This window comes from Dipteris shenzhenensis, chromosome 1 (assembly GCF_047967505.1).
Source record: "Dipteris shenzhenensis isolate YYH24624 ecotype China chromosome 1, Dip_SZ_1.0, whole genome shotgun sequence".
In the NCBI taxonomy this organism is placed as follows: domain Eukaryota; kingdom Viridiplantae; phylum Streptophyta; class Polypodiopsida; order Gleicheniales; family Dipteridaceae; genus Dipteris; species Dipteris shenzhenensis.
This window is the reverse complement of record NC_141596.1, coordinates 59,991,981-60,017,611: the sequence shown is the minus strand read 5'-3', so window position 1 is coordinate 60,017,611 and position 25,631 is coordinate 59,991,981. Positions and strand designations below refer to the sequence as shown.

The 25,631-nt window shown below is 45.3% G+C and overlaps 2 protein-coding genes across 2 annotated transcripts in view; both read left to right on the top strand.

The window, feature by feature from the left end:
* Window positions 1–21,244, top strand: part of LOC147906136 (uncharacterized) — a 59,921-nt gene extending 38,677 nt beyond the window's left edge. The window contains exon 3 of the mRNA XM_087386988.1: window positions 20,984–21,244. Coding sequence (XP_087243114.1) covers window positions 20,984–21,244 — 261 coding nt within the window. The remainder of the gene's footprint in view (window positions 1–20,983) is intronic.
* Window positions 21,245–23,925: 2,681 nt separating this feature from the next.
* Window positions 23,926–24,792, top strand: LOC147906135 (uncharacterized). The gene is made up of 3 exons (XM_087393264.1): window positions 23,926–24,029; window positions 24,117–24,325; window positions 24,439–24,792. The coding sequence occupies exons 1-3, from the start codon at window positions 23,955–23,957 to the stop codon at window positions 24,602–24,604; spliced, it is 450 nt and encodes a 149-aa protein (XP_087249390.1). The 5' UTR covers window positions 23,926–23,954; the 3' UTR covers window positions 24,605–24,792.
* The last annotated feature ends 839 nt before the right edge of the window (window positions 24,793–25,631 follow it).

Here is a 25,631-nt window from a genome sequence, read left to right as displayed (position 1 = left end):
TTCTTCTGGCGAGTGCTTCTGGGCATTTTTCCATCTGGATAAATGTTGGCTGTAGACACATTGCTCCTGCTCGTTGCCACAGATGCTTAATCCTTAGGATACTGTGCCTCATTTATTCTGGTTTTGTCCATGTTCTTGTGAGTTCATCGATCTTCTTCGCCAGCGCTTGCGAGCGAGATTCCTGACTAGTCTTTTTGGGAAGTCTTTCTGGCTCTTTGGTTTCCATTCACCCAAACCAAAGTTTCATCTTTTCTTTGTTTGGGTTCGCTATTGGGCACTCTGGACTTTATGGATAGACAGGAACTGTAAAGTCTTTGGTGATCCCATATTTTCTTTGTTTGGTTTTTTTAAGCGTTCTCTGCAGCAGCAATCATTCTTTGATTGCTTGTAGATGCACTGCATAGATCATGATGTATGTTTAGCATACATTGAGTTTTTCAATTGATGTACTTTTGGCTGTCTCATTTTGAGGTTGCTACTCTTGTAATCAAAAGTTTTCATTAAAAAGAAAGGGAGGGGGGAGGGGTTGATTATGCCTAGATAGCTTTTGTGATCTGTATGCAGGATGTTATTCATGACTATGGCAAGAATTTTATGAGTAATCTCAGAGAGGATGTTGCCAAAGCTAAAAGCACTTGTAAATTCACAAAAATCGGCTATCTCTGAGAATTACGCGCATGATGGGACTGCTTGTTTATGTTAGGCTACTCACTTTCTTAAATGCAATGACTGCTGGAAGGTGGAGAAATCGAAAACTAGGGCTAGGCAAAGAGCTTTCACCGATAAGGGATGCTCCTTGTGAAAGAAATATTTAAGGGCTTTGCATTACAAGGGGAATTTGGCAAATATTTTTGGGTTAAACTTTTGGATAGTACTTGGACCAATTTCAGAGCGCAACTTGATAAGGCATGTTCTAAAGGAATTTCACATGTGGATGATGTTTTTGATGATGCTTGTATGGTCATCTCTTTTCCAGCACAACGGTCAGATAGTATGCTTTGGGATAGCATTATAGACTCTTGTGGAATTTATTATCACAGATGCTCCATGATTTTTAGTCGGTACCTCGTCTTGAGATTGCTAATCATCTCAAAGATTGTGTTTTCCAATCGGATGATCATGTTTGCCATGCATTACTACTAGAGCTGACATCACGATTGCATCTTTGTATAAGGTCTTGCTGCCTTCTCCTTGGGTTTCCCTTCATGCCAATCACATTTGGTCTATGAGATGCACCTCTTGACGGTGGCGCAAAAAATTGTAACACATTTGGTCTCCAAGACTCCCTCTTTGCCAAAAGTTCTTCCTATGGTGACCTTTGATTAGGGTTCTTCCTTTTGAAGAGATCTTGGATCGTCGTCATATTGCTCCTATCAATTGTAGACAATGTCGATTCTTGTGGAAGTCTATGCCCCATTTGTTTTGGCATTGCCCAGAGTCTCATGATTCCTTACTTTTGTTACAACAATGGCTTTAGGCTCGCGTCCAGAATGCTTGTTTTGGCAAGCAATTTTGGATGTTTGGTTTTCATTCGATCAGGTAGGGATATGTTCTTCTTTTTTATTGGGTTTGTTATTGGATCCTATCAAAGGATCGCAACCTTTGGGCCTTTGGTTATCCCTCTCTTGCTAAATATTATTTATTTTGAGAATCTCTATGGCATTATCTTTTGATGCTTGTTGTCTATGGCATTATCCCTCTCTTACTTTTGAGCATCTCTATGGCATTATCTTGCCTTCTTGGCATATAATGACATTTTTTTATGCTTGTTCTCCCTCTCTTTGGGACCATTTCTTGTAACATAATCATAAATGTATTTTGCCCAAAAAAAAAAGCATGCACGTGTGCATGTAGGCATGATATGCAGGTGTGAGCATGTGCAAGTTCATGCACCAATGCCTATGTGCATCTCCATCTACCTTGTAGCTTCATCTTGTGCAAATTATTTACATGTACCGCACACAGGCAACTAGGTTTTTTTTTTTTTAAATTGTGTTTAGTCAGGCGCTATATTTCATTGAAACCATCTTTATAATTGTTTAATATTATGCAAATTTTTATGTTCATTGTATTAAGGTAATTATTTAATGCTTAGTTGAATGCCATGTTTAAATATTGCAATGATGCAAAATGTGCAATGTTGTTTCTTTATGCATTGCATTATAATTGAGTTATGTAATGTACACAAGTGCATGAATAATATGCTATACCTCATTGAATAATGTGTTATACCTCATTGAACAATTCATGGATTCAAGGGAGTGCATTTCAATATTCTTGTGTTTCTTTGAATGATGCATAGATGCAAATGATTTTGTAAATAGCTATTCATCCTAGAGAAACCAAATGATTCATAATGCAGTGTCTAGATAGCATATGCTTAAGACATTTTGCTTATATTTTACATGTCATATGATAGTAACCATCTAGATATAAAATCCTAGAGACCCAAAATCCTATCTTCTATAGAGTAATATACATTTGGATACTAATACCAAACACCCAGAACCATATGCAACTTGTTATCATCCTTAGGAATTTACGACGATAGTGTGGTGACTATCAGGGGTAATTGGCCTACTATCGATAGTAGTATGCCTATCATCAATGATAGTCTGACTTTTTATTGGCAGTAATCGGCCTATTACTAATGGTAGTGGCTCTACTCACCAACAGTATAGTAAGGACATTATCAACAGTAGTCCAAAAGTTTCTAGGTAATTATAACTAAAATGTTTTCATGTAGAATTGCATGCATCATTTTGTAAAAAAGATATTTATGTACATATGGAGAGCCAGATGCACAAAGGCCATGGATGGATCCCAGGTCCACCCTTCTCACACTTTGTCCATTATTTGGATAGATACTATTCATAAGCTTATGGCCATTTGGACAAGCATGCAAGGGACCTTACGAGCAACTTCTTCTAGGAGGGCTACATTCCTTAGGTAATGGAGGGGCTTCTCATTTTTATCGGAGTCCAGTGCAGGGTTGAGATGGCACTTTCAGCCTCAGCCTTGTCTTCTTTCTTGTTTATTTCGGGGAGCTTATTAGCCCCTTCTAGGGTGTTCTTTTTCATGCTTACGTGATGCTATTCTGCATTGAGCTTTCTCTCACTAGTTTTTTTCATACTTAATAAAAGTCTTGTTCTTGAGAAAAAAAAGGTGTACATAAATTATGCAAAAGGGACACATGATTACATGATTGTGTAATTCCTTGCTAGTAGGAGAGGGGTTTAAGCATTCAACCTCCTTATATGGTGCTTACGTGATAGGTATGGCTATAGAGCACAAAGAACATTGCATATGTTAGAAGATAGGAACATATGGATGAGGCATCTTAGGAATGGACACAACGGTATCAAGAGGTGAAAGGTAGGTAAGATCTAAGAATAGTGCAAGACCATCCAACAAGTAGAGTCTTAGACTTCCACGTTTAGATATCCTTTCACATTGGAGGGGGAAAGAGAAAGCATGTACAATAAATATAAAACCAACTTGGTTGTTGATGTGGAAAAGGATAATATTCATAGGACTAATTATAATGTACATAGAAAGAGAAAGCATTTACAGAGAGAGAGAGAGGGGGAGAGAGAGAGAGAGAGAGAGAGAGAAAGAAAGAAAGAAAGAAATTTTATTAAAGGTCCACGGAAGGCCATACATGGCCTATGGGACACAAAATCATCCGAAAGGAACATACATCATCAACGATGCGCCAACTAGGTGGCCTCATCGTAATACCGCTAAGATGCCAAAAATGGCTACAAAAATCCTAGATACAAAATGAAATGAAATAGAGTACCAAAATTGCCTAGATACAAAATGTAAAATATGAAATATGAGGAACACCGTCTTCCCTAAGGGGTCTGTGATCCAAAGAAATGATGGAAGTCATGGCCATCGACCATGCCTCCTGCCATGAGTGTGAAGATCTGGGCAAGTGTCAAATGGGCTGCTGGCGGTGCCAAGTCTCCATGGAGCAATCTCCTCCGAAAATCTGCCATCATCCTCCGTCGTCTAGAAATAAAGCGACGGGTACGGCCTCTGTGTAAGATCATCCTGCGGTGCTGCCGGATCATGTCATATGTACATCCTCGGGGTGGAACCATCGGTGCTCTCTGGCAAGATGGGCTATCTCTGTGCTCATGGTCCTGCGCCTCGTCCTGCTCCTCATGAATAACCAGGTCTCTGGCAGGGATGCGACGGTGCTCTCTGAGGAATCTCTCTCTGTATCTGGTGATCTCCCTGATGAACAACGCTAAGCAATACTGATCCTCATACTCCATAATCCGAGAGAGAGGTCCAAATCCGTGCCCAAATAAATAGTGAAATCTGCCACGGATCTCATAATATAAAGGGCATCTGCAAACAAAGTGCTCCTCAGTCTCCACCTCCCCCATAGTGCAACAAGGGCATATCCTAGTCTCTCGCCTGGGTCTATGTCCGGTAGCTGTACGACGCATCCTGCCGGCCTCAACGTCTAATCTGTGGGAAGATACCCTGAGCTGGCCCAAGGCAATCCTGAGTGAGTGCGACATATGAACGCCGATATATCCTGGGGATATGATGAAGCCATCCTCTGAAATCCTGAGAAAATGGTCACGATATGTGGCCATCTTCGTAGGAAGCTCCGTGGGATGAACCCAAGTGCGAAACGTGTGTAGCTGCAACAAATCTGCCCTGATAACCTGGCTGAGCTCATGTCGAGTGAGAGGGAGGCGAGGGGCATCTATGCTGTATCGAAATGGTGGCAGCCTATCCATATCCAAGCCCAGCGAGGTGAGCCATGTGGAGAGTGTGTGGTACCAACAAAAAGTATGACCTCTCTCCGCTAACATCTGCGAGGATGTCAGTGCTAGCCACGGTAATCGTGCTCTGCCTGCTGCTGAGTCTCCGAGCGCCCTGATCCTATGCAAGTACGTAACTGACTGAAATGCTGCATCTAGCGCTAGGGGTGTAGCTCCGAACTCTGCGAACGTAATCTGATGCGGTACCGTGGGCTTCGCTCTGATCAATCTGGAGAACATGATGATCTGTAACCTCTCTACTCGTCTCCAATCTGCAACCCTGAGATCTCCTGCCCAAAAGGGGCTAGCATACATGACTGCAGGTCTCACCAGCGTATCGAAAAGTAAGGACTTCGTGTCGGGATGCTGAAAATGTGACTGTGCACACTGCCTCTCGAGAAGAGCCAAGGCGGCATACCCTCTACTGATCCTATCTCGTGCTGCATGCGTCATGGTGAAGACTGGACCTCTAAATGTGGCACCCAAATATGTATACTCCCTAACTAGCTCCACCTCCTGCCCATCAAATGTGAAAGAGAACTCGCCTCTCCTATAAACCTGGTATGACGTGTTGAAGACCATGACTTTGGTCTTCCCAACAGACAACCCTCTGTCCTGACAAAAGCTGTGGAGTGCATGGAGATGTGCCTGTAAACCCTGCTGGGAGGAAGAAATAAGAACCACGTCATCTGCATAGAGGAGAATCGGTATCGTGGATCCTGCCAGTAAAGAACCTGTACCACCCATCGTCTGTATGTACATCTCTAACTCATCGATATAGAGACCAAAGAGTGTCGGAGACAAAGGACACCCCTGCTTCACCCCTATCGTACTGCGTACTTCCGCCGACAGCCCCGCCCGTGTCCTGACTCTACCTGTGACTCTCTCATACAAGGCCATGATCGCCCATTGAATCTCCCCATTGAATCCCAAGTCACGAAGTCGCTGGAAGAGTCTGAAACGCGGCACAGTGTCAAATGCCTTTCTGAAGTCCACGAAGCAACAATAGAGCCGTTGCTTACGTGACTTCGCCTCCTCAATCAAAGCCCTGAGTGTGAAGATATGATCTAGAGTCGAGTGCTTTGCACGAAATCCTGCCTGCCCTCTAGCTCTCATGCTTGTCGCCTCGGCATGGTCATTTATATGTCCTTCTAGAATGGTCGCATAAATCTTGGCCATGACATGGCCAATCATAATGGTCCTGTAGTTCGACGCCTCCAAAGGATCCCCCGACTTGTGTATGGGTACTATGGTATTTTCTAGCCAACTAGGTGGAAGACCTGTACAAATGGACTCGTTAAAAAGACGGGAGAGGACTGTAGCTAAGGCATCAATCCCATGGATTACATACTCCGCTTGCAATCCATCATGGTCCTTAGCTCTCCCAGTCTTCAAACGATGAGCTGCTGCTCGGACACTATTGGATGAGAATAAGGCAGAGGAGGTGGGTCTAGGCACATGGGATAAGTCGATCTGTGGCTGGTCTGGAATATCATATAAAGTGGAAGTATAGGCAAGCCAAACCTGCGGGTCTGTAAGAGGAGTTTGAGATTTCAAGCGAAGGAATTTCTTCCAGAATTCCTTGGAATCACAGCTGAAAAGTAAACTTCTCAGCTCCTCCTCATTCCGGGCTAGAAATTGGCACTTTTTGCGTCGCACCAAACGCTTGTAACTCTTCTTGGTCTCAATGAGGAGGGGAGACTTCTCCTGTGTTTCAAGGCGAAGCTTCCTGCGGAGTTCTTTACACTCCTCATCATACCATCCATTACAAGGCACAAGACCGACTGGTGGAGGACTGGATGTGTGGCAAGTGACGGGGAAGGACTTGTGGGCTGCTGAGATGATGGAGGTATGTACAAGGTCCCACCGATCCTGTGTGGAGGGTAGGGCATCGAGAAGGTGCGGACGGAGAAGACCACTCAGGTGCTGGCTATAAATATCATCAAACTGGTGGTCAAAATGAACCTCATAGTATGGCTGACGCTCATGATGTCTAGAAGGGGGGGCATGAGGAATCTGGGTAAGAATAAAGTGCAGACGTGCATGATCGGCTGAAGGCATAAAAGGGTCGACTGTGAGGTTATGTACAAAAGGGATTAAAGTCGGGGGACCCAAGACGTAATCAATGACGCTCGTACCACCACCCGCGAAGGGAAAACATGTGGCTGTGGATGAATGCGGCCACTGTCGAAGTCCATTATAAATGACCATGCCGTGCGATGAGAGAAGCTCCAATAGGCGATGTCCCTGATCTGTCACCTCTACCCCTCTATCTGAAGATAAGCGTGGAAAACTCTCATCTGGGGCAGCTGGAACTAAGACTGGATCCTCAGCAAAGTCCAAAATCTCTGCCTGTCTGTCTGATGTCCTCGCGTTGAAGTCTCCTAAAAGGATGACCTCTCCGCGGCGTGAGTACTCCAATACATCGGCTGACAAATCCTCAAAAGGTGACTGTCCTGGTCCATCTGAGGCATAACGAGACTGCTATCTCGGGGGAAAGTAGCATACTGCAATAAACAAGTCTCTCAGGGGGGGTCTCCTGATCCGTACCCAAAGATATCTGGCCCGATGGTCTCTGCTCATGACTGTGAGTATCGATCTGAGATGCTCTCTATAAAGAACTGCCACACCGCCAGATCCTCTGACTCCTCCTGATCGTCTAGTCTGCTGTCGAAAGACAGACTCCCAGGCATACCCTGTCACCTGCGGCAAGCCTCTCTCTGGGCTCTCATGGGTCTCTGTAAAGAAGACGATGTCCTGATCAAAAAAGGCCTCTCGTAAGTTGCCAGGCTGAGCTGTGAGGGAACCATTACAGTTCCAAACTGCGAAACTCAAGCTATCTGGCAGACTACGTGTCCCATAGGCCTCGTGTCGTCAACTGTGGGCTCCAGCCGGTCTAGATCGCATAGCTCCTATCAAAAGTCTGCCCTCTCTGATCACGGCCCACTTGCCCTCACGACGGGCAACATCCCTCTGTGCAATGAGACGTCTATGCGCCTCCCACTGAAGAGCTGTAAGGTCCTCATCCATGTGAATCTGTGGATGGTCCCTCAATCTGGATCTCCTTCGTAATACTGCGAGACGGGCCTCAGCATCTCTGAATCTGATGATAAGTGGCTAGTGCCGTGCTGGATCCCGGCCCACTCGATATGCAGCTACTATGCCATGATCCTGAACTCCGAGTATCCCAGATATGAAATCTGTCGCCTGATCCATGGCTGATCTCGTATCTAATCGCTCAACTCCGCGGATGCGGATGTTGAGGGCCTTCTGAGCTCGCCGCTGACTCTCGGCAATAGTCTCAGAGACTGTGGTCTGCTGGGCCTCCTGTGGGGCTCTACGCACAACGTCCACCCACTCTGAGGTCTTCTGTACCTCTGTCTGCAGTGTGGCCAACCTCTCCTCAACTGCTGCACTAGCTGGAGGAGCTACATGCAGCTGCTGGAGGCGATCATCGCATGCCACAACATGCTCCTGAATGCGTGTCTCCAGCTGCACTATGCGCTCAGCATGTGTCCGTAACTGGATATCCCGATCAATATCTCTGGTATGAAGCTGGCGAATATGGGAGTCCTGATCAGATCTATGACTCTCAACTGTCGATAGCTGATCAGTCAGTGTGTGTATCTGTGCTGTGAGAGACTGAATCGCAGCGCCCTGAAGTCTGCAAGTCTCCATGCACTGCATAACTAAATCTCTCAATCGCAGATTATCTGTCAGGACTGCTTCCGCTGTGGAGGGTGAAGGGGAGAGGGGGTACAAGGATGAGGGGGTAAGAGGGTAAGAAGGTGAGTAAAGGAGGGGTGCAGAAAATGGAGGTCCTGAAGAGAGAGATCCGGTAGAAGGAAGTAGGGAGTCAGGGACCGAAGAAGAGCCTACACTAGGGGAGGAAGGGGCTGAAAGGGAGGGTCGGTGGGGAGAGGTGGGAAGAAGCTGGGTAGGGACTAGGGGAGGGGAAGAAGAGGAGGGAGGAGGCTGGGTAGGGAATAGGGAAGGGGGGGAAGAGGAAGGAAGAGGATGGGTAGGGACTAGGGGAGGGGAGGAAGAGGAAGGAAGAGGATGGGTAGGGACTAGGAGAGGGGAGGAATAAGCAAGGGAAAGGGCTAGGGAGGAATGAACGGGAGCAAGAGGAGGAGGTGAGACTGAAGGAGGGAGAGGAGGAGGATTGAGTAGAGGAGGTGGGTAGGAAAGGGTTGGGATTGAGGCAAGGGAGGTGACCGGAAGTGATGGGGGAGATGGAAGTAAAGGAGATGGGGTCGGAGCCACAGGAGGATTGAGTAAAGTAGATGGGTAGGAAAGGGTTGGGGTGGAGGCAAGGGAGATCGTTGGAGGTGGTGGGGAAGGAGATGTTAAGGGTAAAGAAGAACTTGCCTCTTCGGCTCTTGTACTGCTGCCTATGCTTTTATCTTTCTCTACTTTTGCTCCTTGGAGGGCCATGGTGGAGCTCTTTGTTTGTGGCATCTCCTTACTCCTGGAAGTGCTGAATTCTCTGCTCAAAACTGCCTCTAAGGGCCATGGTGGAGCTGCTGAATTCTCTGCTCTCAAAACTGTCAAAACTGCCTCCTTTTGCCCTCAAAACTGCCCCTTTTTAACTCTGTTTTCTCCTGTTTAACTCTGTTTTCTGTTTTTCCTGCACTTTAAGGACACTTGCTGTAAGTCTATTCACACGGGGGGGGGTGGGGGGGGGGAGAGAAGTTTAAGACTTTCCTTAAACCCCCTTCCCTTCCAACAGAGGCTTGCGCAGGGAGCTGTTGGCTTGCGAGGGAGCTGCTGCCTTGCGCAGGGAGGTTGCGGGGCTGAGCAGGAGAGAGTGTTGCGAGGGAGCTGTTGCGAGGCAGGAGGCGAGAGAGGAGCAGCTTACGCAGGGAGGGTTGGCTTGCGGGGCTGAGCAGGAGAGAGTGTTGCGAGGGAGCTGTTGCGAGGCGGAGTGGAAGGGGCTGAGCGGGTGAGGGAGGGAGGGGGAGAGAGGCTGAGGCGGAGGGGGGGCTGAGAGAGAGAGAGAGAGAGAGAGAGAGAGAGAGAGAGAGAGATTTGATGGCATCCCAAGGGGTCACCCTTTTTTTTTTCATGAAAAAGACTTCTATTAAGTAAGAATAAAAACCCGCGAGAGCAAGCTCAAAGCGGAATACATCATGAAATCATGAGGATAATAAAAAACCCCTCAGAGTGAGGTGGAAAGAAACCAAGGCTGAGGCTGAAAGTGCCATCTCAACCCTGTAGTAGATTCAGAGAAGAAAGGAGAATCCTTCCATTCCTTGAAGAAAGAAGCCCTCCTAGCTGAGGCTGCACGGGAGTCCCCCTGCATACCCGTCCATACGGCCATCAGAGTGTGTATGATGTCTGTCCAGATACTAGCCAATGTGTGCGAGGGATGAACCTGAGTACCCTCCATAGCCTCTGTGCATCTGGCTCTCCAGATATGCCAGGCTGCTATGCTCGCTATAATCTCCCAAGAAGTATCCACAGAGGCATGTACAGCTGTAAAAGGACGGTGTGGAACCACATCCAACGAGTAGAACTCAACCCGATGACGTCGAACCGAAATGGCCCGAGAGGAGTCAAGTCCCTCATAGAAAACCTGAGGTCCTGTAAGAGAAAGCCAAGCCACCGAGCCCCAAGTCATAAAAAGTGGGGAATGGGCAAAGTGACTGAAGATCCTGGCAAAGCCACCGTCCTCTCAGATGAGGCTCTTTCTGCCCTTCATAAGGGCAAATGCCCTGGTTCTGATGGTCTTACTCCTCCTTTTTTTATAGCCTTTTGGGATATGATAGGTGATCATATTACTTCAGCCCTGCAGGGCATTTGGGACTCGGGTGAGATGCCTGACTCATTGACCGAGGGACTCATTCACCTTATCCCGAAAGGTGGCAACAGGAATTTTGTATCCCATTGGAGACCCATCACTCTTTTGGGCACACTTTACAAAATCCTTGCCAAGGCGATCAGCATCCGACTACAGCCCCTTCTTCCAGACCTGATCCATGATACTCAGACAGGCTTTGTGCATGGCAGGAGCATTTTTGATAATATCTTTTCCTTTTGGGAAGCCACAGAGTGGGCTATGCAGAGTGGGCAGAGGCTAGCAGTTTTATTCTTGGACTTCGAGAAAGCCTATGACAGAGTAGATTGGGGTTTTCTTGAGGGCACTCTTCTACGGTTTGGATTTTCAGATGCTTGGATCAGAGGTGTGGCCTCCCTTTACAGATCAGCCCACAGCCAGGTTTTGATTGGTGGGGTAAGGGGTGACAGGTTTCAGATTTCCAGATCAGTTCGTCAGGGATGCCCTTTAGCCCCCTTCCTCTTTCTTTTTGTGGCAGAAGCTATGAGTATCTTCCTTAGATCTCAGGCTGAGCTTTTTGGGCTGAGACTGCCCTTGAGACAGGAGCAGGAGCTTTTTGACTGTGAGTTGGCTGATGACACTGCTATTTTTATTCAGGCCTCCTTGCAGTCACTTGTTTCTTTCCGGACAGCCTTGGATATTTTTTGCTCAGCTGCAGGGGCACACATTAACTGGCATAAATCCTTTGGCTTTTGGATCAGTGATGAGGACACTCCAGGCTGGGGTGTTGACATTGGTTTTTCCTGGATTCAGAGGGGTGTTCCTATCAGGTATTTGGGATGCCAGGTAGGATTGGACATCTCTCCAGCACAGCAGTTTGCCCCAGTACTAGAAAGTATAAGGAAAAAGCTCCTATTCTGGAGCTCTGCCAAACTCGACCTTGCATCTAGAGTTGTGGTAGTGAATCAGGTTCTCTTGGCCACCTCCTGGTTCGTGTGTTCTTGCTGGTGCCGGTCTAGGGATTGCATCACTCAGCTCATCAGACCAGTCAGGAATTTTTTATGGAGTGGACTTGATGGCACAGCAGATGTTGCAGCAAGGGTGGCCTGGGAGACCATTATTCTCCCTACATGTGAAGGGGGCCTTAATGTCATTGACCCGGACTTGCAGTGCAGGGCATTGCTTTGTAAGGTGGTGGTGAGGGGACTCATGCCTGGGCAGGAACCTTGGAAGGATTTCTTTTTTGGACGCATTCAGGCTTGCACACCAACCTTGGGAGATGATTGGGTAGACAGCCCTCGCTGGATTTTCACATCAGCCCCTCTCAGATCTCCTGCCTCTCCTCTCATGACTGCCATCCTGAAAGCTTGGGGGAGCTTCAGGAACACTCTTCGAAGGATTCCTCCTTCTACCGTCGAAGAGATTGATAGGCAGCCGATCATTTGGAATGATAGTATTCTTGACGAGCATGCCAGACCATTGGGCACTTCCCATTACATGCAGTGGTCTAAATGGGAGAGAGGCCCCGCCTACACAGTAGGCACTTGGAAATCTTTTATCAGGCTACCTGTGGATCAGAGACTGCAGTCCGTGAGTCACCTCAGAGGGGTAGCACGCAGGATTCAGCAGATAGATGCAGCCATCCCGGTGGAATGGACAGTTGAGCTGCCTATTACTTCCACCACTTGGATGGGAGCTTTTTCGCGGACATCAGTTCCTTTACAGGTGATCGCTCTCCGAGGTCTCGGGGAAGACGCTCTGGTATTTGATGTTGGAGATGGAGGTTTACTTTCTACATCCAGGGATGGCATTCTTCTTGAGGTTGCCTTTCAGCCTGTCAGGATTGCTGGTTTTGTGGACCTTGGAGCGGGCCTGCAGTGGTACTTAGACCCCGACCCTCTGCTCTTGGCCTTGGGATCCTGGAGGTTGTGGTTATATGGAGGTGCACCTATCAGGTGCTTGCAGTGGGACCCAGGAGAGTGGGAATGGATAGATCATGGGCACCGAGAGAGGGGGATTCCCTTCTTTCGTTTCACGATTGGTAATGCCAGGAGGTTTCAGCTGAACAGTAGGGGTTGGATTCCCTCCAGAGCCCCCCATTGGGAAAGCTTCTTCATCACCGCAGACTTGCGTAGAAATTTCTGGAGGAGGCTCTGGAAATCCCTCAGAAATAGAAAGATCACTCTTTTCTTTTGGCTTTCTATTCATGGAGGGATTGCAGTGAACCTGTGGAGATCACGTTTTGGGGCTGATCCCACTTGTCCTCGTTGTCACTCTGCAGAGGAGTCAGTGCGACATTGCCTTTGGGACTGCAGTCAGGCGAGGACTGTTTGGAAAGGGGTTGCTCGGATACTCAGCATCTTTCACACATCCCCTTTCTTCATGACTTGGGGCTCGGTCGCATGGTTATCTCTTACCGGGCCCCAGGTGTTTTATGAGGGTGAGCCTTCTTCTTGGGCACTCTCGGTCCGCCGGCAGATGATAGAGCCCTGCTCTCTACAGGATGTACCACTTACTCCTTTCAGAGCTTCTCATGTTTCAGTGGACACCTCTTGGGAGATTTTGGCTAGCATTTCCTCTTGGCACATTTGGAGAGCCAGATGTACTGAGGCCTTGGATGGCACCCAGATACACCCATTACAGGTGTTCACGGGTATTTGGACTGACACGGTTCACACTTTGATAGCCATATGGGCTAGCATGCAGGGTTCTTCACGGGCAGCCTCTTCTAGAAGGACTATTTTTCTTCGAGTTTGGAGGGGTTCTCCCTTTTTCTCGGAGGCTTCTACCGGATTGAGATGGCACTTTCAGCCTCAATCCTTTCTTTTTGGCTCTTGAGCTTTTCGTGCATTGCATGATGTATCCCGTATGGAGCTTGCTCTAACGGATTTTCTTTAATACTTAATAGAAGTCTCTTTTTGCAAAAAAAAAAAATCAATCTCGCCTGTCTGCAATCCCATAAGCAATGCTGAATAGACTCCGAAGCAGAAAGGCAACGAGGGCAAGTAGGGTTGGCTCCGAATCTGGACCTCCAAAGGTTCACTGCAATCCCTCCATGAATAGAAAGCCAAAAGAGGGGTCACCCTTATTGGGATGCACATTTGAGAAAATTAAAATGCCATACATTAAAAATTGAAATCAACACAACAAGATGGATAGATGTGTGTGTGTGTGTGTGCACATGCGCGTGCATGCATGTGCGTGCGGTAGTGCATGCGTGTGCGTGCGGTGGTGCATGCGATGTGCATGCACGGGCGTGAGTGTGTGCGATATTGTGCGCACTTTGCATGCATGTGCGTGTATGCACATGTGCATTTGCATGCTTGTGTGCATGCTCATGTGCATGTGCATGTGCGTGTGCATGTGTGTGCATTGATGAGTCGGTAGAGCAAATAAAAAAATGCCTTTATACCCTCTAGTTCATGTCAAATTCACACTATATCAAAAGAAAGAATGATACCCCCACAACATTTGAAACCACAACAATCATAAACACCATGAATCAATAACTGCCAACAGCTATAAACAACCACAACAATCGTAAGAACCAGGAACCAATAATTGCCAAACAATAGCTATAAACAAGGTCCGCCAAGAAAAACAATAATCACACTGAAAAATATATTTATCACGGAATCATATGAGATCCCCCTATAGGATGAATAGAGAACTTGCTTGCCAAGGTGATTGATTTGCATCAAGGTGATTGATTGGATGCCAGAGAGCTTTGAATGGAACCTGGGACTTTATATTGCATGAAACGGCTTCCCTTCTTGGCCTTTTGACTTTCCTCACACCTTAGAAATATTTGAGAGTGTCAAAAGCCACCTTCCTTGTATCCTCCTCCTTTCACACACGCCATTGATCTCATTCAACTTTTAAATATGTGTTGTTACAAGCTTATGGGAGCCACATTGAAAGCTAAGGCAATCATCACCTTCAGGTCTCATTGGCAACAATCAACATACATCATGAAGTAAACTACCATGGAGTTCTTTGTGCGAGTCTTTGTTGTTGCATGACTCCTCCTTGAAAAGCAACCTTTGTTTTATACACAGCCCAACCATCAATCTTATCTTGTAACCACGAGCAGAGCTCTCAGCTACCCAAATGCAATCACATGTACTCTTTACCTAAGGTCGCAACTGATTGACATGTAGTCAAACCTTCACGACCAAACCGAGATTGTCGTGATCCCTAGTCAGCAAACAGTTGCACTAATTCTAGTACACACACACACATGAAACAAACCACCATGAAACTCTATGTGCCAATCCATTTTTGATCTTGTGTCTCCTCCAATCTATATATCACCTTCCTGTATTGCTTTGAACTGGCTTAAAAATAGATGTAGGGAGTTCAAGCTTGTCATATGTACACATGTGCATAAGGTCCCGTACCAATCAGGTGTTATGGAAGATGGACTCAACCCACCATGTCACCACTACTTGTATGGGGCAGTGGCCGGTGACCGGCATGCATGCATGCTTGCATGCAGAGGGACATGTTACTTATTAGCATTGATCCCTCTTTCTAGTTTGCATGCTTGAAGAGCTTAATCAAGTTCTCTGCTAGGGATTCCTATAAAGGGATGGTGAAGATCTGATTAACATCCTCCTCTTCCAAGCAAACAAGAGAGCGTTTCTTGTGAAGTACAAATAGCAATATCCTATAATCTACATTATGTTCCTCTACAAGGGACACATTGGAGAAGGGTGGGCCGGATGAAGCAGTTATATATGGTGTAAACATGTCCTTTTGATGGAGGGGTGGACAATTAGCTAACGTGGGCAATTTCCCCCCTTCAAATACCTTTCCTTCGGGTGTAGACGCCGAAAGGTCGACCTTGATCTCATCTCCACACTGTGGAGTGTGTAGGGGGGCTTGTCTATGAGAAATGTGAATAACCCCTGAAGAAGCATTAGAAATCACCTGAGAGTCAGGTTCAAGAGCCAAGTTCAAATCCAATCCAAGGTGGAACTTATGAGGCATGTTGGATCTTGGATGGTGGTGGTAATTGCATCTGTGAAAGTAGTGGCCAGGCAAGGGGGTACGGCCGAGGTCAGCCTATGTAGGCATGATGTCAAGGAATCCAAGTAACCGGCTATCAAATATGAAGTATCTAAGGTGGCCTTTGGTACAACACCCATCGTAATTGGTAGAACACGGAGCAGACCTATACTGGGGAGGATGCACTCTTGGATGGCTGATTTGTCCATATGTAAAAACTCCATGCAACCCGATGTGACCATACCAGTCATAGTCCCTGGTATGACTGGTAATGTATGAGGTAGAACTTCCACTGTAGGCCCTGGTGCCACTGATGACTCGTGATGCACAACGTGCATTGATACAGATGTCACTATTGGTGGGGAACTTAATAGAGATGTCACTCTTGATGGGGAACTTGATACAGATGTCACTGCTAATGGGAAACCTCATGCCCATGAGACGTGCTATATATGCCCTGGGAACCTCGGGTTGTGGCATCTATTGGGAAGGCTGCCTCGGGATTGGCTCTTTGAGAGGTTCTTCGTGTTGAAAGTGGAGAGGAGGTCAGAATGATGGATGTGAAAATAGCAGAGGTGGCATCGGCACTCACGGGAGAGGAAAGGGAAGATGAAGGAAGGCAACCTACCACGATGGATGGGGGATTGACCCTCCATTGATACAATAAAAAAGGTGAGGTGTTGCCCACAAGTACATGTGTATGTGCCATGATGCTTGCGGAAAGCGAAATAGAACAGAGAAGCAAAGTTGTAGGGAGTGGTGGAGAGCATGGAGTTGAGTACAGGATGGATGGCTTTTGTGATGAAGAAGTGGCCAGGGGCAGAGTAAAAGTGCATAATGAAATATCTAGCCAAGAAGACTTCTTTGCTATTTTCCTTGATAAATTTCTTATACTTATGTCCTCGGCGATGAGGTTTACGTTGCAATAAAAAGGACAAGAATGCTCGTGACTCTATGTGAGGTGGCAAAAAAGGAAAAACTTAACTGTGACTGTTCCATCTTGACTTCTTTCTTCAGGAAGTCTTGTAGTGAAGCATGTTCAGGGATTTTGTCAATCGCCTTATAGCAATGGTAGGGGGTAATGCTTTCAAAAGCCACCCCTTCATGACAGCATCATTAGATGGCACAAACATCTTTGCCCACCACCAAGATTGTGTACATCTTAGAGATGCTTTCCCCAGGCTTCATGGTGTCAGTGGACAACTCCTGGACAATCATATGTTCAAAATTCTCCAATTTGAAAGTCCGTAAGAATTCCTCCCTTAGGTCTATCCAAGTTTGAAAATGGTCAGGAGGAAAATTATTGACTATACCATACATCAGCTGCATCCTCCAATGATATCGGAAAGATGTGTAGGAAGGCATGCTTATTCTCCACACCTTTGGCTTTGCACATGAGCTTCCACATCCTCATGAAGGTGACCTTTGAACTTCTGAGTTTTCACATGGACCTTGTTGAGTAACTCAAGAAGTATGGCTTTTTCTCTAGGCCTGAGAACCACCATACCAACCCCAAAAGCTGAAGTGAGTGCCAGAGCTAAAGGGCCTCCCGATGGAGCAGTACTAAATGTGGGTACTATGGAGACATACATTGGAGAGGCTGATGAGGAATTACCTCATGCAAAGGGCCAATAGAGGAAATAGATGGTACTGCATATGCTACAGGCACTACAGTTGCGAAAGTAGATAGCGAGGACATAGGAAACATGGGGGTCAATGAGGATGCAAGGGTAGTTTTGGGAAAGAGAAGGAAGGGGTCGAAGCCATGTATGATGGAGAAGTAGTAGTAGGAAAGGACAGAGATAATGAAAATGGCAGCGTAGAGGGTAGGGATAATACTAGAAAAAATGAGAACCCACGGGTGTCATGGATGTAGAAACTAAACTCAAAGGTCTGGGGTTATGCATAACAGAGGAAATAGTAGCTTGACCATTGATGTCAAGTTTGGTGCTGAAGTAGGCACTACTCCCTTTGAAGTGGTCGAAGTGGTTGCTGCTAATGAAGACATCATTCCAAGAGGAGAAGAGGAGCTGTCTTGACCTTCATGAGATTCTGAGGAGCCCTCGTCCTTCGTGCTTTCCTCTTTCACCCATTTTTTGCTTTGTACTTCTTCTTCTCCAGAGTCCAGATTTGACCACCACCAATCTTGTTGGTCCAAATCAATGAGAGTTTCAATGAAGTTACTTGCTTTGTCTACTACTCCAATAGGTTCACTTTGTGCTCGCCCTGAGAACTTTGCAGACTTTCATCTGCATAATGCTTTTTCTATTGAGTTTGGTTGGCTAGAAGTCTTCTCTCCAATCTCCTTAAGTACCTCCTAGTTCTCTCACGAGATCTTTCAAGAGTATCAGAACTGCTCGGCATAAGAACTCTCTCCTATAGGACCCTAGGACTCCACTTCCTCTTGCTACTCAGCACCAGTAGTGTCCCACCGTCGTGATCGCCATAAACTATCCAAGGGGGGGTTACTATCCCTTCCAAAGGTGCTACAGAAGGCCAAGGTCACTGGTATGAGAAGCATGGGTGTTGCAACATCTAATGCAGTGGATCATGAGGAGTACACCGTGCATTAATGTGCGGGTGTCGTAGGTTGTAATGCAGTGAATTGCACCGTATGAGTGCACTATGCCAGGTGATTGTCACATCAAAGAATTCCACAACATGAACGCAAGAAGAGATAATCATCATGCACCAAAAATTTGTGAACAATCCCCATATACCAAGGAACCAGAAAGGATGAGGGGGTGACCAGGTTGGACAAAGTACACCTCATTGGAATAGCAGCCACAAGTCACAATTCATAAGAGCAAGAATGCACAAGTCTATCCCCATAGTGGACACAGAGGTACAACAGGCGAGCTCATAGCTCAAGCTCCTATATTCTCCACACACTCTCCTCTCGGCGAGCTTGTAGCTCCAGCAGCTCTCTCTCTCCTCACACTCTCCTCTCTCTCTCTCTCTCTCTCTCTCAGACTCCGTAACACCTGGACTTGTATCTTTGCATTGGCATATTGTGCTCATCCCCCCATTTTGCACCCGGGGGCGGTTTCCTTGCATCTAGTTTACTCTGTATTTAGGCTCAGATTTGACATTATGTACTTCCACTTGCATTATATTGCGTAGCACTTAGATGATATTCGACGATGCCTCTTCTTTGGGGCACGTTGATTTTGTGCTATCTTGTATGCAGAGTTCTTGATGTCCCATGGGCCCATTTTGGCCTCTAGTGGACAATAATACACTTTCTTTCTTTCTTTCTTTCTCTCTCTCTCTCTCTCTCCCCCTCTAATGCCAAACACTGAATGCTCCATTCGAATGCTGCCCTTACCATTCTTCTATGAAGACTCCAATTCAAGGAGGATTGCGCTCTTGGTTTCACTTCTCTTATAACAAATTCAAAGCTTGGTGCAAAGGAGGATTATGTTGGAGACCATTCTACTATATTTTCCTACTTCGCTGCTCGATATGTATTGATGTCTAAGGCATGTTCTTCAAAGTCCTTGGAGTTTTGATGGGTTCCAAGTTCAAGGCTTGGGCTTCATAAGGTTTGTTATGGTGGGTATTGTGCCATGCCATTGAGAACCTAGGTTTGTGCCATACGCGTGTAAGAATCCGAGGCACTAGATCAACCTGCGGGCCTAATGTTGGTGGTGATTGATTTTCAATGCAGTTGTCTGCCTGAATTTACGCTTTAACGTGGAGATTATTATTTCAGCTCATCGTTTGTGGATGGACTATGCATGTTTAAGCTGTGGAAGCTCAAGTTCATGAAAGTTCAAGTTCATGAAAGTCTTGGATTCTTATTGGATATTCCCATCTCAAATTTTGATACAACCTTTGAAGAAAATACATGTACTTTAGAGTACTGTTTATCCTTTTCTCCAATTATTTCTTGGCACTCGAGACCTTGGCTCTAATAATTCTTACATATATCTTGTGTTTTCTTTAGTTCACTTGTCTCTTCCAATCACAGTCCTTCCTCTTTGCATACATGTCAATATCCTAAAGTAGAAGCATTTGCTGGTCTTCTACTCTAGTAGTCACAGTGAAAGACTTGCATGTGTGCTAACTACAACTTTATGCTTATGGTCTCGGCCAACTGCACAAAGAATACAACTGAGCCACCTAAAAGCTCCCCAAAATGGATCGCTTGAGGCAAATGAATACAACTGAGGTCCTCCTTGGAGTAACTAACTGAGGAGCCAACTGCTTGCTGCAGTGGAGACTAAGTTGATTTGCTGGGCTGCTGGTGAGGAATGGAGATGAAAATCCCCCCTACTGCTAACTGAATTTGGGCAGGGGACAGCCAACTTTTGGAGCTGACTGAGGACCCTCTTGGACACCTAGCTGCTACAGGGTCCTGTGCAGACAAGGCAGGCCGAACTGCCTGCATGACACAACTGTTCTGTCTTGGCTACCCATGCAGCCTGCTGTGCTGCTGTGGCTGCTGTAGTGCAGATTGTTGGACCCTGATGTATGGTGCTGCTCTCTGGCAGCTGTACTGTTTAGTACTGCTGCTGCAGAATTTTGGCTGTTTCACGTGTTGCTGTCCTGGCCTCCAAATGACCCCTAGAGCGAATCAGATGTTCATGAACTGACAATGGTCATGACATAAGCACCTTGCAATTCTGCAAGCTGTCCGTAATAGTTACTATATCCCATCTACATCCACCTCTACATCCGACATGTTATTTAGCCTTGCAAACCATGCAGGCTGCAAAACACGTCAGAGACATGTGAGCAAAGTTAGTTCGAAAACTAAAGGACTCTAAACGCTAGTCAATTATGAGCAAAATGGATGGGAGGTCGAGATGGGTGATGCATATTTTCCTACTTCGCTGCTCGATATGTATTGATGTCCAAGGAGGATTATGTTGGAGGATTTTATATTCTACTCTCTTAAGGATTTGAAACATTTTGTATATACAGGTTTCATAGTAGTGAGCATTTTCATCATGACAAGATGGCACCAAGGCGAAAGAAATCAACTACAAGAGGTAATTCTAAAACTTTTTGGTACTGATAACCTTGGCATATCTATGATGGACGTGAGCAATATATAACTCATCCTTGCTGGTTGTGATATATATTCAAAGAAACTAAAACTTATGCATTGAGATCTAGACCATCAAGAAGATCTGTGAGTGAGGAGTGTACGTCTCGTACTCCACAGAATGATGCAAATAACCCACACATGGAGATACTTACAGAAACTGAGGCTACTATCACTCGAGAAGAGTCATCATCTCATCCCGTGATTAGTCTTGAACAACAGGAGGTGCAAGAAGAGCCTTGAGGCCAAGGAGAGCAAGAGAGTGCAGAAAAGACAAAAGAAAAAGCTCCAACACATGTAAGAGTACTTGGGAAGGAGATTCAAATTGGACTTTTGCAAGATGTCCTTGATCAGTTTCGAATGCAAAGAAGAATTGAACCCCCTTTGATTCCTCTCTGTAGATTGATTCTTAATGAGGCTTTTCGAACATCAACGTCTGAGATTGCTATTTTGAGAGATAGTTTTGATTCTAGAGGCTATGATATAAATAGTGCACCTTTTCTAGTATCCTTGCAACGGCCAGGAAGTGATCAATTTTTCTATGTTACTGCACTTGATCGTCAAGAATGGGGGCCTATTTGGAATCAAATAAGTGAGGACTTCGACGCTAAGTAATGAGTGGCAAGACTTGAAGGGGAAGAAGTTTCTCGTTTGGGATGGAAATCATAGGTTGAAGGCATGGTTTTCTCGGATCAAAGACGGTACTCTCTTGATAAATCTATCATGCATATAAGGAAATGTTCTATTATAGTTTACATTGCACATGATTATGTCATGCTTACTTGTGGAATTGATATGTTGTAGCTTATTCAATAATGCCAACTCGCCATATCCAAATGAGATGCCAATTCATAGAGGTGCAGAAATCTCAAGAGGGAGAGCTACTTCTTGCCTTAAAATCAACCAATGAGTAAGATAACTTTTTATAATACTTCAATGTATAGCTAGTTTAACTTCTTCTCTTTAGAAACTAAGTCTATTGGTATTTATGTCTTTAACCTCTTCTCTTTAGAAAGTAATCCCCACGTGAATATATGTTGGTATTGCAGACTTGTTCGAGCGCATGTAGAGCATTCATATGGGCACGAGGTCTTCCTCTTTCAAAAATTTGGCATGGCAGATAAATCCTCACTTCTTGAGTTATTGAGTGAAGAGGATAAGAGATGGGTGGAAGTGGAGATGGCAATAGAAAGGAAGAATAGTAACCCAATGAAAGGTGTCCCAAAAAGGATAATGTTTTAATTTCTTGTTTTCATGGAAGGTTGATTTTTCACGTGCAATCAAGAAAGCTACTTAAAATCTTAATCAATCGAAGACGGAGTCTGGAGGAGTATACTAATAAATTTCGTAAGGCTATTAAGAATGTGGAAGTCATCTTTCGTGATCGAGCATACAATGTTTTGATTTCTTGTTTTCATGGAAGGATGATTTTTCACGTGCGATCAAGAAAGCTACTCAAAATCTTGATCAATCGAAGATGAGTCTGGAGGAGTATACTAATAAATTTAGTAAGGCTATTAAGAATGTGGAAGTCATCTTTCGTGATCGAGCATACAAGATGGTACCTGTTGCCAATGGTGATGGCTTCTTCAAGCTTCTATTTAGTTATGATTGGAATCAAAAGGGTGCCACGACTAAGGACAAAGTGCATATATTAGCCTCATCATGTCTCAACCCTAATAGGTAATGTCAATTAATGTTTTTGCACAATCACTCCATAGTGATGCTAATATTTTTTTCCTTTGCCATGATATTAATAGGAAAAAAGAGCTTCTACAACAATTGATGATGGCACGTGGAAATGATACAGTTGCATCTGCTAAGTATGGGGATGCCCAAAAGTTTCGACTACATGTGAAAAAGGAAACATATTGGCAATACTTGTTTGAGCGAGGGATTTCCATCATCAACAATTTGCGAAGCCATGATTTGGAACTGCCCGATGGGTTTGAGACATTTGCTCGAGAGCAAAGACGACTTCACCTCCAAGAAGCCTTCCCTATGCTTTGGAAGGATATGAAGTCTACTCTTGAAGCAAATAAGCAGCCAGAAATGCAAGAGTCATCCTTACGCTTGGTGTATAGGTGGTACAATAGCAACCCTCTCCTTTCTCTTAGGATTAATAAACTGTTTTACTCATATGTCTACATTCTTTCATACATAATAGGTGGATACGGTCTTGGCATGATACCAATTCGTCTTCAAGGATGCCATATGAGGTCATGGCATGGACAAACATGGAGAAAGAGGGAAGCATGTATCCCTTATCTTGGAAAGATAAGGGCATAACGATTTGGAAGATTAATGTGTGTCCTTGGTGGTTGGATTACCCATTGGGAAAAGTACATCCCACTGAGAAAAATAGACGTGAAGGTAATAGTCCAAAGTTCCCTATTCCATAGGCATCTAGACCAATGTCTATATATGCGGGTATCTACCATATACTTAAGTTTGCAACATTTGCTGCTCAGTCTTCGAGAAGAACATGGAAGACAATATGGATGAGGATGAATTGGATGCAGAGAACCCTTATGTGGATATCACATTACGACCTAGATCAATGGACGAAGAGTCAACTATCAAGAAAAGACCTGTGAGACCTCTACTCCTCATACTTATGTAATAGTTAACAACTAACACTAAAGAAACAATATAGTATAACCTAGAGTCTTGTCCTTTGTAATTCTTACAAGCAGGTTCTATCGGAGAATGTAGAGTCCTCTAAGACTCGAGAGCTGAGAACAAAGCAACGACTCGATTTTCATGCTTTAAGAACCAATTCCATTAATCAACAACCGAGTTTATCTAGTGAGTATCACTCCTCTCTTTCTTGGTTATGATTTTTTGATTTTGCAGCCAAACTGAAGCTTTCAAGCTAGGATTTGATGCAGATGTAAAGTTGTTTACATATATGGATATAATTACAGAGGATATCATTCAGTTGTCGAATGCACCAAAGCTGTAAGTGTTTCTTTTTTTAAGAAATGCATACATTTAAGAATCTATTTTGGAATATAAGTCATTGATCTAGGGAAATTGAATTGTTCATTGTAGGGTTGATGAATTTTTAAGAAAAGTGAAAGCACCAGGTCTGTCACACAATGGTAATTCTTGTGTCGAGGTGGTTCGCTTGGTATGGGCAGATTTTCCCACAAGTTTGGCAGTGGAACTCATAAGTAGTACTACATGCCCAGAGTGGAATGGATTCTCCCTCCAGCTCTCTGCAAGGGTGGCAGAGTTTGCCAATGACTTTGTAGCAGACCAGGGGTGGTATGTGACTTTCTCTCTCCCAGAACATTGGGGCTATATATTTGCACATGCGAAGATGGCCGAGTTCAAGCTCCATCGATCATATACAGTGCTTCTTGACTTTGGTTATTTACGTGATGATGGAGAGGAGGTACATTAAATCACCTAAATGTTTGTTTATATTGGTCTAATAAGCATGATTTGGATGTATATAACTTGAGGTGTCATCATCCATTAGGTTCGCAATCTACAAATGGGTATCTTCTGGCGTGGAAAATCTGACCTCCCACACATGGATCGACAGGCAGGTGCAAATGTCTCTAATAAGCTTTTTCCAGCAAAGACATCAGTGCTACACCAGTGTGACCGTAAACATGTCGCAAAACGGACACAAGTTGCATCAACTTACTTACGAGGAGGGGCAGAAAGATCAGATTACTTGCACGAGTAAGACCCTATACAAGCACAGATTGAATTTATGGGGTATAATTGAAGTTCTTTCAAGGAAAACAAATATGGATTGTCAAACATCCTTTGATCCCTTTTAGTGCTTCTTGTAGGTGGATACTTAGAACATTCACAGACCCTGGTGATTGCATCATCGATGTCTTTGCAGGTTGCTTTGGGATGGCAAGGCTTTGCGAAGAGTTAGGTCGCCATTGTTTTTCCATAGAGAATGACAATGTTGTTGCTGACATGTGTCTGCGATCAATCAGTACAGAATAGCATTTCCATAAACTATGTAGTATTGACAGTAATACTTGTGATCATCACTTTTGATGTTCTTGTTGAGGTTGTCATGTAACACATACTATGTCCTTGGTCATGGTGGTTGTGTGGCACAAGAGTGTCTTTATTGCTCTATGCTTTTTGCTCTTTTTTGGATCCATAGTCAGAGGTTACTGTGTGGGGAATGCCCTTGTCAATATGTATGCCAATTCCGTGAACCTAGATGATGCAAGGGTAGTGTTTGCAGAGATGCCACAATGGGTTGTGGTCTCCTAAGTGCGATGATTGCTGGTTGTGCTCAGAATGGGCATGGCAAGACAGCCCTGCAACTGTTCAGGCACACAGAGAATTTTATGAACTGACCTATTGGGATGTAGTGTCATAAGTGTCCTCTAGCGACTCTGCCTGGATATCCTTTCAGGATGTGCTCATACAGCCTCATGAATGCCTGAATGGGAAAGTCTCCTCTCTGACTGGAGGAAATCTCTCTGGAGAAACCTCTGACTGGATTCCCATTCCTCAATGCCTGCACGCTGGACACCTGTTTGCTGAAGTGTTGCTGTGGTTCTACTGGAACTCGAACCTGCACAAAGGCTGGCCACTGTCTGGGACAGCCCTCCAGGATGCAAGTCCTCACTGCTGCCCTACGTTCCTGCAGTCCATGGCTCCTGCCTGCACACCTTCCTGCAGACTGCTCTCTCTCCTTCCTGCAGACTGCTCTCTCTGGCCACAGCTGTCTGTTGTAGACTGCAGTGCTCTGAGAGTGTCCTGCTGTTGGGGGCATGTAGGTGTTTTATACCCCTTTTTTCCCAGCCAGCTGGCTGCAATATGGCTGGAGGAGGGAGGTCGGCTGGAAACAGCTGAGTCGGCCAGTAAATTCTGGCCGACTGATTTTTGGCCCTTTTGGCATCTATGTGTGCCCTTCTGCCCAACATTTTGGGATGGGGTCGTTGCCTAACCCCTTTGGACCCAAGCCTTGGTCCATATCCCTCAATTAGGGCAGCCACCCACAGAGCTACACATT